The following is a 14418-nucleotide window of genomic DNA, read 5'->3' as shown; positions in this document are numbered from 1 at the left end:
GTACAGAAAAAAAAAAAAACCCTCTAGGGGCTGGGAAGGTGATTCAGTGGTAGAGCACTTGCCTTGAATGTCTGAGGCCCTGGGTTCGATTCCTCAGCACCACATAAGCAAAAAGAAAAAAGCCGGGAGTGGCGCTGTGGCTCAAGTGGTAGAGCGCTAGCCTTGAGCTGAAGAGCTGAGAGACAGTTCCCAGGCCCAGAGTTCAGGCCCCACGACCGGAACCCCCCCCAAAAAACAACAACAACAACAACAAAGATAAATATGAAGAACTTGGCTAGACTAGCAGAAAGCCATCCATTTTTTTAAAATTGGAAATTAATATCTATGACAAAGACTAAAGAAAACTGATTTAAAACTAGCACCGCCATTACGTAAGTGATTTGATGATAACTTTACTGCAAAATATCTAAGAAGATACTACATGAACGATTTCATCTTGGAACTGCATTCGTCAACTTTTCCTTACTATAACAAAATATTTGATGTAGGCTAAGTATAAATAAAAGAGTTGTTTAGCTCACAGTTTTGGAAGTTCACAGGGAAGGTGCTGACAGCTACCTGCTCAGTGACGGTGATGGTCTTCTTGTTGGCAGAGCCCAAGACAGCACATGTCTGTGTGTCTACTCTCCAGCCCTCTTCTATAAAGTCACAAGGATTCAATTATGAAGGCTCTATACTAATGACTTTATCTAAACTTAATCATATTTCAAAGGTACCACTTCCAAATATCAAAGATTAAGTTTCTACCTTCTGAGTACCATTACTACATACCATATAATAAATCCTATCTATCTATCTATCTATCTATCTATCTGCCTGTATGTTTGTGGGGATCAACCATAGTCAAACTACAGCAAGAACTCTAGTTCTAAACCACTAAGGGAAAGCTAAAAAGAAATAAAAAATTAAAGAAAAAAAAAGAAAAAAATATATTGATGCTCACTTGCACAGAAATTGAGATTTAATTAACCTTAGTAACCCTTGCATTTTAAAAACTTGATACTACAGCTAGATGAAAAGCACTGGGCTCAGAAATGGTGCTGTGGCTCAAGCGATAGAGTGCTCACCTTGAGCTGAAGAGCACAGGGCTAGCGCCCAAGCCCAGAGTTCAAGCCCCACGACCCACCAAAAAAAAAAAAGAAAAGCACTGGGCTGAAACATCATCATAGGTAACCAAAGCAATGGAATTTCCTATTCGGTAAGTTGCTAAAATGGACTACCTTCTTCTATTAGGACTGTTTTATCATAAAGAATATCAAGATTTCTTCACTGTGTTTACTGTGCCTTGTTTCCTGAATCCCACTTCAGGCTCTAAAATGACAAAATTTGCCTTCTGCCTCCACACAGTACCAACAGTTCGGAATGGATAGTTGTCTGCCAGTGGCAGCTGAAACTCCTGCCTACTGTTCCTCTCAGAGCACAAAGCATTGTGAACTCCTCTCAAAATTCTCCATCCTTACCTACATTGTAATCCGGTTTCTGAAGTACCTTCCCTAGGTTATCCCTGCAACCCAGAAGTTGTTAGCTGAAGTCTACTTCAGTCCCTGAAAAGGTTAAAACAATAGTTCTAGAACCCCTGAAAAACTGTATATAGATAAATCTACATGTGTTCCTGAGGACACCATTGTTTCCTTCCTGTTCTCAATGGGTTTAATAATTGATGTGAAAAGACTAAACCACTGTTGTAAACCCTAGTTCTTCAGAGGCTTTCCAGACTTCAATGAGCTTTCCATGATCTTATGGCAGACTTCTACAGCAATCCTGACTACAGATCTGATTCTACATTCCCATTATCTACTATGCATAATTTATTAAGCCAAACCCACTATCCTCTTAAAACACCTCCACTCCCCTTCATGTTTATGAACAGAGTCACCATACAACATTCACTTGCCTACATAAAGTATATCAGGATTATTCTTCACCTATCACTTTTCTCCAATGCCCATTGAATCTATCTTTTCTGTATCTAAAGCAGCAGGTGTAGGTTTTTTTGTTTTTTGGGTTTTTTTTTTTTTGTTTTGGTCGGTTATGTGGCCTGAACTCTGGGCCTGGGCACTGTCCCTCAGCTCTTCAGCTCAAGGCTAGCACTCTACCACTTGAGCCACAGTGCCACTTCTGGCTTTTTCTGCTTATGTGGTGCTGAGGAATCAAACCCAGGGGCTCATGCATGAGAGGCAAGCACTTTACCACTGAGCCACCTTCCCAGCCCTAAAGCAGCAGCTTTATTTTAGGTTCTCTTCCATGTCATAGCCTCTGAATGAAACTCTTCACTGCTCGCAGTTTCCAAGATCTAGTCCATCTACACAATGCTACCAGAATTATCTAATTGTGTTACACTCCTACTTATAAAACATCTCAGGGCTCTCTTAAATGGATAAAATTGAATCTCATTTGCTTAGCTTGAAATGCAGTATACTTCCCATCTCTAAACTCCCCCTGTAACCTCAGTTCCCACTTGTAATATACCTTAACATTCTCAACTTTATACCACCCTGCTTTCGATGGCAAACCTTTTGATCTATACCTGCCTAGAAAGCGCTTTCCATAATCCTTCAACTAACAAATTCTTCCTCAACACTCATCTCAGTACATAAATGATGTGATACAAGGCCTGTGGGCAGACACTGGGAATATAGCTCAGAACAAAACCATCAGGCAAGGATCATTCACAGCAATTGTATTCCAGTGGGAAAAATAGCTAATAGGCCAATAATAATAGAAGACTATGGCTTAGGAAATAAATAACATTATGAGAAAAATGAAAAAGGAAGGACGTGGGGAAAACATTCCAACTACTTTAGAAATGAGTAATGCTTGTTTTTTGGTGTCAGTCCTGGGGTTTGAACTGAGGGCCTGGGTGCTGTCCCCAAGCTGCCTCTGCTGGCGGCTAGTGCTCTAGCACTTGAGCCACAGCTCTTCTGGCTTTTCTGGAGTAGTTTATTGGAGATTAGAGTCTCATGGGCTTTCCTGCCTGGGTTGGTTTTGAATTGTGATCCTCACATGTCACCCTCCTGAAGAGCAATGACTGTTAAAATGAAATCTTAAGAAGCCTGTCACATGAAACACTGGGAGAGGGCACTGCAACAGAAGGCTCAGCAAGTGAGTCTGTAGTCAACTGCCTTGCAGACGGTACGCACCAAGCTTCCACAAGACAACTGCTTAGCTAAAATGTGTCTTTAGATCTTGACTCCATAATTAACATTTGGTTCTAAACTCACTAAAAGGTAGTTCAATTACATGAATTCTTTAAGAATAAATCGAAGAAAGGATGGGGGGGCTTTTGGATAAGTGGGAAGAGTAGATGTTTTTAAGATGATGATAAAAATCTTCGAGATTAAGACTCACACAGGAAAGAATAAATCAACGGGCATGGATCCTAAATGTGTACCCAAGTTAAATACTTATCCAAGGAGTTTTGCACTGAAGCAGGTCCTGAGTTCACACCCTAGTACTGCTCAGATTTTTAAAGAATTTTTTTTTTTCTGTCGGGCGTGGGGCGTGAGCTCTAGGCCTAGGCACTGTCCTTTTTGGCTCAAGGCTAGGGCTCTACCACGTGAGCCACAGCACCACTTCCAGTTAAGAATTCTTTAAAGTTACTTTCTCCCAAGAATTTTAACTCATTCATATCCTAAGGCTATTCAAGACAACAGGTTATCATAGAGTGACTCACCAGCCAATCATTTTCAGGACATTTTAATGATCAGCTCATAAAGGTATTCCTCTTCTATTTATAAAGTGAGAGTGAGAGTGAGAATGCAACACAAGACAAACAAGGATATGGCTTCGAAGCTGGGCATGGTATCACAAATCTATAATACCACAGGAGGCTGGGAAAAGAAGATTGTGAGTTTGAGACCAAGGCAAAAAACTAAAACCATCAACAGAGTAAATAAAAGGCACACATTCTTAAGTTACACATAGTGAAATATAGCCAGGTGTTCCTCTCTGACAATAACACAGCCTGAGAAATGTATCAATAGACAATTTCTGTCATTGTGTAACAACAAACAACGTGAACTTCCTCAAACCCACATGGTTCAGCCTATAGCACACACTCAGGTCTACCCCAACTCCAAGGCTACACTATGCATTACTTCACTGAATACTGTAGGCAACTGCAACTTGATGGAAAGTATTTGTGCAACTAATCATATCTAAACATGGAAAAGAAACAGCAAAACTATCAGGTGATAGTACCATAATGCTTGTATAGTTCTATAATACTTGTAAGACCATTGTCATATATATACTAATATATATCATATACATCACTATATATATATATATATATATATATCTACAGTAGTAATGTTACATTATTAGGTGGCCTAGCAAACTAGTTTTGTACTATACACTGAACTGGAAGTTTTAAAATCACTGGCCAGGGAGTCAGAAATGGAAAGACCATGTTTGAGAGCAAATCAGGCAAAGTTATCAAGAGTTAGCTGAGAAGCAAGTAGAGAATCATGGTACATGGCTAAAATCCCAGCTATTCAGGAGGCAGAGGTATGAGGAGGGGTCACTGTCAAAAGCCAGCCCAGGCAAAAGCTCAAGATTATTGTCTAAACAATGCTCAACTGGTAAAGAGACTGAATAGCTTGTGCAAACCTAAGTTCAATTCCTAGTACAGGAAAAAAAAATGTTTTCTCTGCTTTAATGACCTGCAGATTATGCTGTTGAGCTGACAGAATTATTATTCATAAAGCTTTTTATCTGCGGTGCCATCCCTTTTTCTCATGTACCCCAAGGTAGAGAATGGAAAATTGTTCAGCATACAAAGTGTACTGAGGGTCTTCTAAGTTGGTGACTCCGCTTTCAACATGACTGTGCATCTCTACCCAGCAAAGATGCTGGCACGTGGTTATCCATGATCAAGTGAGGGATGCTCAGTACCCCATCACTAGGCTTCACATGTGTCCAAATAATGAGATGCAGCCTAAGCAGATGCAAGGGCAAAGGCTCTATGGTTCACCAAAAGTACCTTGTAAATAAATAAAAAAGGGTTGGTTCTTATTCTACAAAAGCTTCCGGTTCACCGTGAGTCTTAGCTGAGATGCACACAATAATAGGCTCCACAAATGTTGACCAGAGCCATAAATCAACTAATCATCTTCATATTTGCACTTTAGGGTTGCACATTGGCTTTATTATCTTCATATCTGACTGACAGCAACATCTGCCCCTGAAAAAGCGTTATGGTGCAGAGAACACTAGGGAAACATTAACGAATTAGACCTTTGTCTCAGAACAGGCCAATTCTATTGTAGGAAATAGTTCTGTCACCTGGAGACTTACTTTCTTAAAAATTTCCCAACACTATCTTTAGAGTGCCTATTTTTTTAAAAGCTATAAATCTCTATCTTAATATTTTGGGGGGGAGCATAGTTATGGTCACCTTCTCTATCTCAGTATGTTTGATATATGGAATTTATAATGTCTAGAACAATGTTAACAAAATATTACATCGTTACAGAACCTGTTTTGGCCAATCCAATTGCAAAACTAAACCAAATGCAATCAGATTTAACCTTCTTTAAAAAGGAAAACAAAAGTCAGATCTCTGAATACAAATATATTATTCTTTCAGGTGTAAAAGTTTATTAAACCCAAATAAAAAATAAGCTTAACTTTTAAACTGCATTTTATAAAAACTTCTATAGTTTATAAAACTTTCTATTATAAAATAAAATTTAGACCTGGAAAGACAAAAGGGCAAACATTTTGTTTAAGCAGAGGCAGTTACTTTTTAGTAGTTTCAAATGTCTAACTTATCTCTAACACTGGGATTTAACTTTAAAAAGTCATCTCAATAATAGCCCAAACAAAGCTATAATCATTAAATTATTTCCCTGATCAGGTGGCCTCAGTATTTGGTTTTAACCAATCATAAAAAAAAGTTGATGGGCTGGGAAGGTGGCTCAGTGGTAGAGCCTTGTCTTGCATGCCTGAGGCCCTGGGTTCGAGTCCCCAGCACCACATAAGCAAAAAAAGCTGGAAGTGGCGCTGGGCTAAAGTGGTAGAGCTGAAGAGCTAAGGGACAGCGCCCAGGCCCAGAGTTCAGGCCCACAACCAGACCCTAAAAAAAAAAAAAAAAAAGTTGAAAGCATCTGAATTACTGGAGCAGAGCAGCAATTTCAGCAACTTCTAAAATTACAAGAAAGCTATACTACTTATAATATTTATAGTGACCAAGGAAACTCAAGTTGAAGGCTTGACATTGACACTAACAACTTTTCAGGTTTACCATCCATTAAAGGCTATAAAAGTAAAAAGCAGTGTTTTCCAAAGAAAAAAACTAATTCTGCTAAGTGAAACTAGTGGGATCCATTCCTTTTATTCAGAAGTATCATACAGCTAAACAATCAGTCAAGTCCACAGGGAAATCGCATTTCAATAGCTGCAGCCTGGTGTCAGACCAGGCTTTGTTGGCTTTCTTTTCCCAGAAACATAGATGTCTCTCTTTACTTAGCCCATCTGCCCTAAGTGATAACCAGATGACTGTGACAATTAAAAAACAAAAAACCTAAAAAAAATAGTACATCCACTCCCAAAGCTTACAGCAGAGATGAGTCCACTAGTCTGTGATCACAGAAGAAAACGCTCCAATGCTTTGGTGGAACACACACGTGATCTAATGGCTCACTGTGAATGCACTACGTGGTGCTGCTGCTAGAAGCACCTGATAATATTTCTTTATTCTCAGAGCAACCCTATGAGGCAGAGCTAATATTCACTCCACACTGCAGATGAGGATTCTGATGCGGGGGGCAATGAAAGAAACATGTCCAAGACCATAGCACTAATAAAATACCACTCATAAAAAGCAGATCCAGGCTGGGAAGGTGGCTTAGTGGTACAGTGCTTGCCTCGAATGCATGAAGCCCTGGGTTTTATTCCTCAGTAGCACATATGTAGAAAAAGCTGGAATTGGTGCTGTGGCTCAAGTGGTATAGTGCTAATCTTGAACAAGTTCAAGTCCAATGCCCAGGCCCTGAGTTCAAGGACCACAGATCCAGGCTAGATGCTGGTGGCTCATGCCTGTAATCCTAGCCACTCAGGAGGATGAGATCTGAGGATCACAGTACAGTTCAAAGCCAAGTGCAAAACCAGCCCAGGCAGGAAAGTCTGAGACTCTTACCTCCAATAAACTACTCAGAAAAAGCCAGAAGCAGCGCTGTATCCTAAGTGGTAGAGTGCTAGTCTGGAGCACAGAGGCTCAGGGACAGTACCCAGATCCTGAGTTCAAGTTCCAGGACTTGGCAGGGGAAGACATACATAGGGAGCTTATATCCACAGCCCACACTATCAAATGTTGTATAAATCCTAATCCCTAGAAAATTACAATTGATCAAAACTGTTGTCTGATAATAAGCTTGCAGTTAGGGTGGGGCATGGTGGGGCATGCCTGTGATCCCAGCTACTCAGGAGGTGAAGACTTGGGAGTTTCAGGGACCAGCTCAGGCAAAAATTTAGCAAGACCCATCTCAACAATAAGCTGGGCCTTCTGATGCATGTGCCTTTAATACAGCCACTTGGGAGCCCAAAGGTAGGTAGGGAGGTAGCTAAGCTAGTTGGAGATCATAGTAGAAGAATTGTGGTTTGGGGCTAGCCCCAGCAAAAAAACTCAAGATCCTCCACAAAAAGTAATTAAAGCAAAAAGTGAGTAAGGTGTGGCTCATTACCATGTGAGCACCCTGCATAGCAAAAGCAGGAATCCGAGTTCAAACCCTAGAACTGACAGAAAAACAATAACAAAAACAAAACTTGTAATTTATCAGGAGGAAAAAGTTTAACACATGATTCGTTGAACACTTTAATTAATGGAAGAAATTGTACTATTTCTTTCAAGATGTCTTAAGTTAAACCAAAACACACCAGTGTCTATATATACATATTTATTGTGTTCAGGACAAATCAACGCTAACAGCCTTCCTCACACGTCCTGCTAAAACTCTGTAACGTACGACCTTTCTTTTTTTGTAGGACCAGGGATTGAACTAGGGATTGAACCTTGTGCTGACTAGCCAAGAGCTCTACCACTTGATCCATACCCTGAATCCTTTTTGCTTTTTTTTTCTCAGATAGGGTCTTGCACTAACATTGATTGGGTGGGCCTGGAACTGTGACCTAGTCCTACCTCTACTTGCATAGTAATTGGGATTACAGGCTTATTTTTTAAGTCTTGGCAATTTTGCCTCCTTTGATTTCCCAACCAGCAACTCTTGTTTCAACCTCCCAAATAGCTGGGATTATAGGCATGCACTACTAGATCCAGCTCAAATATAGAATGAATACTGTGACACAGTGAAAGTAACAGCCAAACTTTTGTGCTGCATTTTTTAATGATCTGTTAAAGTTTCATTATTGATTCCCATCTGAATGAACACCAGAATTTCCCCAGAAATCACTTCACTGTGATGGTCAGTATGTATTAATGTGCTATTAAACACTAGCATTTAACATGCTTCCTAGCACAAAATCAGTCATTTAAGCCAAATTTCAAAGCTTCTATTTCTATTTACTCATAAGACTAATGAGCAGAATTTCCAATGTGACCCTTTTCACAACTACACATATTCCATCTCTCTTCTACATAAATGATTGTATCCTAAAAACCAAGTTGGTCTATGCAGCCTTCAAAGAACCAGATCTGTAGACTCACCCTTTTGAAATCTCTGAAAATGGTAGTCATGTAATAAGAGCGAAGCCAATATTCACTCAAGGGGTAGCATTTAATCATTGTCTTTTGCTGTTTCATCTGGTTAAAATAAATCTGTGAAATTCTTGCATCTTTGCAGCGAGGGCAAAAAATTTTAGGCAACAATAACTCACTTTCAAAAGATTAGCCTCTGGGTTTGAGCTCTAGCATTGAGAGGGGTGGGAGTGGTTCCTCATCTACTGGGTCAGTCACTGAAGTGGAATACAAATAAACACACAGCTCCATCAGAAATGCATTACTCTTCCAAAGACACACATACAGAATATGAACATACAGCACGATGATGACGTGATGGTTCTAACCCTCAGGAAACTTCCCATCTACCAGGCAGGATGGCACCTATATTCCTAGTGGTATGTAAAAAGCCACCTAGAATTCAAATTTGTGCCTGGCATGTTCTGTTCCCGTATCTGTTGTTTCTCTGCCATGTACACTGCACGAAGGGCATGCCTTTTATCCAGCTTTGCACACGAGTGGCAGCAGGCATATAAAGGCACTATCACATGGTAAACATTTCAGAAAATCTTTCTCAGTTCAGATGTCACAATATAACTACAAAGTTTCAGGTCCTACAAATTTTGATTTGGAGACACTGTGGAAACGTTCCACTATCAGTTATTCTAAGACCAATTACAATTTTATTTTTCATAGCAATAATTTCATCACATGGTCTATGATGCAACCGAAGGAAACCACTTACCCTCCTTCATCTAAAAATAATGCTCACACCTTCTCTACCACATTATAATCTTTGCTAACTTTTAAATATCAGCCACACCTATGAAAAAAACAAATTCTGCAGTATTTTTCATGTTTGTTTATAGAAATTTCTACACATACTATGTATTTGGATCCACTGAACAGTTTCGATGTAACAATGTCCGCATGAAGAAAATCATGTAGAAATCACAATGGTAGTGGCTAGCAAATTTGGCAAATGTAATTTTTGCAAAATACACACAAGATAATCAGAAAGACATATGTTTACAGAGTATTATGAAAATCTAAGGTACAATTTAAGACATACAGCAGGCTCCTGAAGAACCTTTTACTTTTAAAAAAGGGACTATGCCTACAACTTCAGTATCACCACCTAGACTTCTGAAAAGGCCAATGATTTTCACATTTTTTTTTCAACACTATATTTTGAGTTCCAACATGAAGCTCTTATTTCATGTACTTACAACAGTTAGAACATATACTAAAATGTCCTCAAGAAACAGAAAAAAAATACCAGTAACAAAATGATTTTCTTTTGATTGGAAGATGACTGAGTAAGGCAAGGAACTAAGACATTATCAAATGCTAGGTGCTGGGCAGAGACCAAAGAAAACAGAAATTGGATTGTTAATAAAAGAAGCTAGGACTTGACCTTAGAGGCACAAAGGCCTCAGCAAATAACATGCCACCAAAGTGAGCCTGATCACAGCCCTGAGGTAGAGGAACTTCATTAAATCTCATCTACACTCTTAAGATGACTCCCAGGACTCAGTATCCATAGCCTTAGGTGAGGTCCTCCCAGAATATCCTTCACACACAGCCACAGGAAAGGATTAAGAAAAGCTTTCCATTCATCATCCCAAAGATCATAATACTGGGCTTTTTTTTTTTTGGTCAGTTTTAAAATTGAAGTCTCCTAATATTTACACTTCCAATCTCGGTTAAATTGTCAAACTCTTTGCACAGATCTGAAATTACTTCAATTACAGACAAGGGACCTGAATTCCAGATTAAAAGCTTCAAATGAAAATACATGACTAAAAAACTGACTAGTCCTCTTTCAGGAGTGCATATTCTCCTAAATCATTACAGTTCCTCCTACTGAGTTTGAGCATTGACTAAGAAAGAGGGGACCAGGACCAAACATGACACAGTTTTGCCTAAGAAATGCAGGCTTAATAAAAGTACAAATGGAATCTGTAGTTGACATAATTGCCTGATTATCAAGTTAATTTTCAATATTAATTAATCTTCAACTTTATATTAAGAGCTTTGTTCCCAATGACCACAAAAATGTTATTACTATTGAATGGGTATGTGACCTTTCCAGTGTGCCACAGAAAAAACTCGCTTACTGACCTAAAATGGTTTTAGGAACTCAAAATCCATCAAGTCGTTTGTCGTGGAGGCTAAAGAACATAAACTGTGGCAAACTGAACAGGCCAAACTCTGAGTAATTCTTTCAACCAGACAATGCTGTCACTTCTTGATTTGAATAAAATGCCATTTTCCTAAATTTTGAAAGAGACTACAACTTATGGTCCTCAAGACTGACTACTCTCCTTGTGTTTCTTTTTAATTTCACCAGGGAATCTGTCATTGCTTCTACATACATACACACACAACACACACACACAAACACTCCACAACAAGCTTAATCTCTTTTCTGCAGACACAATTTGAAGGCACTGTTTTTAACCCTAAGTATACAAGCTCATACCAGTTACTGCCAGTGTCGCTTTGGAACTGCAGGTGACAGATGCAGAGAGCTTCCAGATGTACATTGCTGCAGTTTGAGTCTTATTGCAAAGCACACACTGACAAAGCCAGCAGATGCACATCTTGGCAGAAGGAGAGCTTCTTAATACATACTCACAAACCATCATTCATTATTATCCTTTCGGGGGACTGTTACTGGCTGTCATTAAGCGATTATCACTACTCGCATCCTTGCTCACCCTTATCCATAATTCATTTTCTCTTCCTCAATTCCAGATCCGTTCCTTGTCAAAGCCTAATTCTGGTCAGTAATGATAATGATGTGTGGCTATGTGTGTGCGAGCCGGTCGTAGAGCTTGGATTCGGGGCCTGAGCACTGACTGTCCCTGAGCCTTTGGCACTCAGGGCCGGTGCTCTGCCCCTTGGGCCACAGCTCCACTTCTGGCATTTGGGTGGTTAACTGGAGGTCAGAGTCTCACGGACTGTGCGGCCCGGGCTGGCTTCGCACCGCGATCCTCAGATCTCAGCCTTCCGGAGGAGCTGGGATTACGGGCGGGAGCCGGTGATTATTTTAATAGACCGTTTCCACCGGCACTGCCAGAAGCGGGAGCCCGACCGATCAAGCCGCTATTCGGGAGTCAGTCTTTAGGGGCCGGGGACCGTGGGACCCCGGCATCACCGCACGCCCCGAGCTGGTGGGGGTGCGGGGGGGGGATCTCCCTTCCCGGTGCAGCCCAGCGCGGCTTAGCCGGCACCCTACTGGGCACCGCTCCCGGCAGTGCGCCCCACCCCCACCCCGTTATCCGCGCGGTGCCCCGCTATCACCCCGGGTCCCCCTCGGAAGTACAGGCTCGGCCGGGCCGCCCGCCCGTGCTCCCCGTCCCCGCCCGCCCCGCACACCCCCCGCAGCCCCCCGCCCCCGCCCAGCCCCGCCCCCGCCCGCCCGCCCGCCGCGCGCCCGGACGCCCCGCGGCCCGCCGAGGCCCGCCTCCCCCGCCCGGCGTCGCCGACGGGGTTACCGTGGGAAGATGGGGCGGCCGCAGAGGACGCGGCGGCAGCGCTGCTGCCGGTGGCGTCGGATGCGAAGGAGAAGCTGGAGGACGAGGATGAAGATGAGGCGGGCGCGCTCCCCAGTCTCCATGGAACTCCCGCCCCGGCCCGTTGCTAGGAGCCCCCTCCCCTCCCCCCGAGGCTCGGGCTCCCGTCTTTCGGGCTTTGTTGTTCCGGGTACAGAGCCGCCGCCGCTTCCCCGCGACAATAAATAGACGAGACGCGGAGGAGCATCGAGACGGCGCGCGCGGGGCTAGAGCGCCGCCGGACAGGCCTCTCCGGGGCTCCGCGCTAGCCAATCACTTCCGGCTCTCACTGCTCCCGTCACTCTCGCCCCGCCCCCGCCCTCGCCTCCCGCCCCTCGCTTCCCGCCCGCTTCCTCCTTCCGGTCCGGGGGCCGAGCCCCGCCCGCGCCTCAGTCCTCCCGCTGCGGCTGGCGGCGTGACAAAGGGGCGCGGGCATGGAGAGCCGCTCGGGAAGGGCGTGGGGGACTGGGTCTCCCCGGGGTGGTTTTTGCTGATTTCTGAACTGGGCCTCTGGCCTACGGTACACCACAAACCAGACCTTCTTAGTCAGAACCCCGGCCCCCCCAGCCCGTGGTAACGTAACCCCCACGCCACACCGCTGGCCTGCTCCCGAGGACCAGCCCTGCTCGGCTTCCGCGCACGGCCGCGCGATCCTTTACGACGTCGCGGTAAGGGGCTCGCTAGGAACCTGCAGTCGCGGCGGTGGAGGCAGCGGGCCGGGCCGGGCCGGGCCGGGGCCGCGCGCGTCCGGCGCGGGTCCCTCGGGTAGGGCGGACGCCGCTGGGGTTGGCGGGCCGGGTTCGTTCTCCGCGGGCCCGGGCACCAGCGAGTCTGAGGCTCCGGATCCAGCCCGAGGAGGATGGATGGGCCTGGGGATAGGGCGGGGGGCGCTGGGCCCCAGGGGTCGGGGGGAAGCGCCGGGAGTGGGGCGCGGCCGCTGTGGCCGGCGGGGTGGGAGGACGCTCACGTGGAGGCCGGGCAGCGAAGGGCTGGTGCTGTCCGCGGCTCGGGTGATCGGGGGGTCCTGGGGTGCACACTCGCCAGTTTGAACCGCCGAGCTGGTGCTCGAGTGCGACCTCGGGGTGGTCTGCGGGGCTGCCCACGGGACGGGACTCTCATAACGGCCCCCCGCGGTGGGGGACGCCACGCCCGCGTGGGGTGTCCGGGAACCCCAGGCTGGAGCTCTCGAGTTCGGCTGCAGTCAAAACCGGGCGGCCCAGGTTGAGGGAACTCCGATTTAATTATTAAAAAGCCACGCACGAGGCAGCTTCGGGGGGTGGGGGTGGGGGTCTGGCTTCTGATTGGTGTGCGGGATGATGAAAACGGAAAATGCCGCTGTCCTTTAGAAAGAGAAGACATGGACGAATTAATTCTGAGGATCTGGGAGTGTGTATCCACTTGAATATCTGATGTTTACCAGTTCTCCAAGAATGCTTCTTGAGCTATCGCTTCTCGCTGAATGTTAAGAGAAAAATAAATGTCTTTGGAACCTCTGTGGAACGTGGCATTTGTTTCAATTTCCATACTAATTTATTTGTGAGGAATATCAAGTAAGTGTACCCTATACCACATATAACTCAGAACAGGAATCAGGGTTATAAAGTAATACCTGTGCGGTCACCTTTCCGAGTTGTGGGTCTGAGAAGATGGTATGTTCGGAGCTTGCTGTGTTGCTGAACGAGGCTGAATAGGACATCAGGAACACAGAAAAGAATTACAAGATAAAATTTGGAATAAAACTAAAGGCTGGGGGAGCATGCATTTTTTTTTTCAGACTAAATGGGTTTAAGTTTTCTTCCAATGCTAGAGAAAGTGGAAAATTAACAAGATCTGACAAACCAAGGAAATTGGCCGGAGGAAGTTCCTGTACCTGGCGCTACTGCCACTGGTGAAAAGTCAAATTTACAACAGGTGACTAAGACACCCTCTTCTTCCAGGCTGGCAAGTTACCTAGAATCTAGCATGTCAGTAACTCTGGACTTTGGTCATGAGTCAGTGAACAATTTTCCTCATTCCGGAATTGGATATGGTTTCTGTGCAAACACCATGCCTCATTAATAATAGATTTATTGAATGCATATATGCTATCACACAGTTTCTCTAATCAAATTCACAATGAGAGGCAATGAGATTAAAAAGTCACTGCTCTTTATAATGAGCCTTGTTACTCAAGAATGCATT

General features: G+C 44.0%; 1 protein-coding gene across 3 annotated transcripts in view; it reads right to left on the bottom strand.

Annotated features, from left to right (window-relative positions):
- Nucleotides 1-13484, bottom strand: part of Tbpl1 (TBP-like 1) — a 28642-nt gene extending 15158 nt beyond the window's left edge. The window contains exon 1 of one of the 3 annotated variants that reach the window (XM_013026884.1): nt 13205-13484. Coding sequence is in view for 1 of the 3 variants with exons in the window: in XM_013026882.1 (XP_012882336.1) it covers nt 12181-12302 (122 nt within the window). In the remaining 2 variants the exon portion in view is untranslated. Of the gene's footprint in view, nt 1-12180; nt 12457-13204 lie in introns of those variants that run through there. The other 2 variants (XM_013026883.1, XM_013026882.1) reach the window with 2 other exon arrangements.
- Between the last annotated feature and the right edge of the window lie 934 nt (nt 13485-14418).

This window comes from Dipodomys ordii, unplaced genomic scaffold, assembly GCF_000151885.1.
Source record: "Dipodomys ordii isolate 6190 unplaced genomic scaffold, Dord_2.0 Scaffold97, whole genome shotgun sequence".
In the NCBI taxonomy this organism is placed as follows: Eukaryota; Metazoa; Chordata; class Mammalia; order Rodentia; family Heteromyidae; genus Dipodomys; species Dipodomys ordii.
Note: the sequence above shows the minus strand (reverse complement) of the source record. Positions and strands in the feature narration are given on the sequence as shown.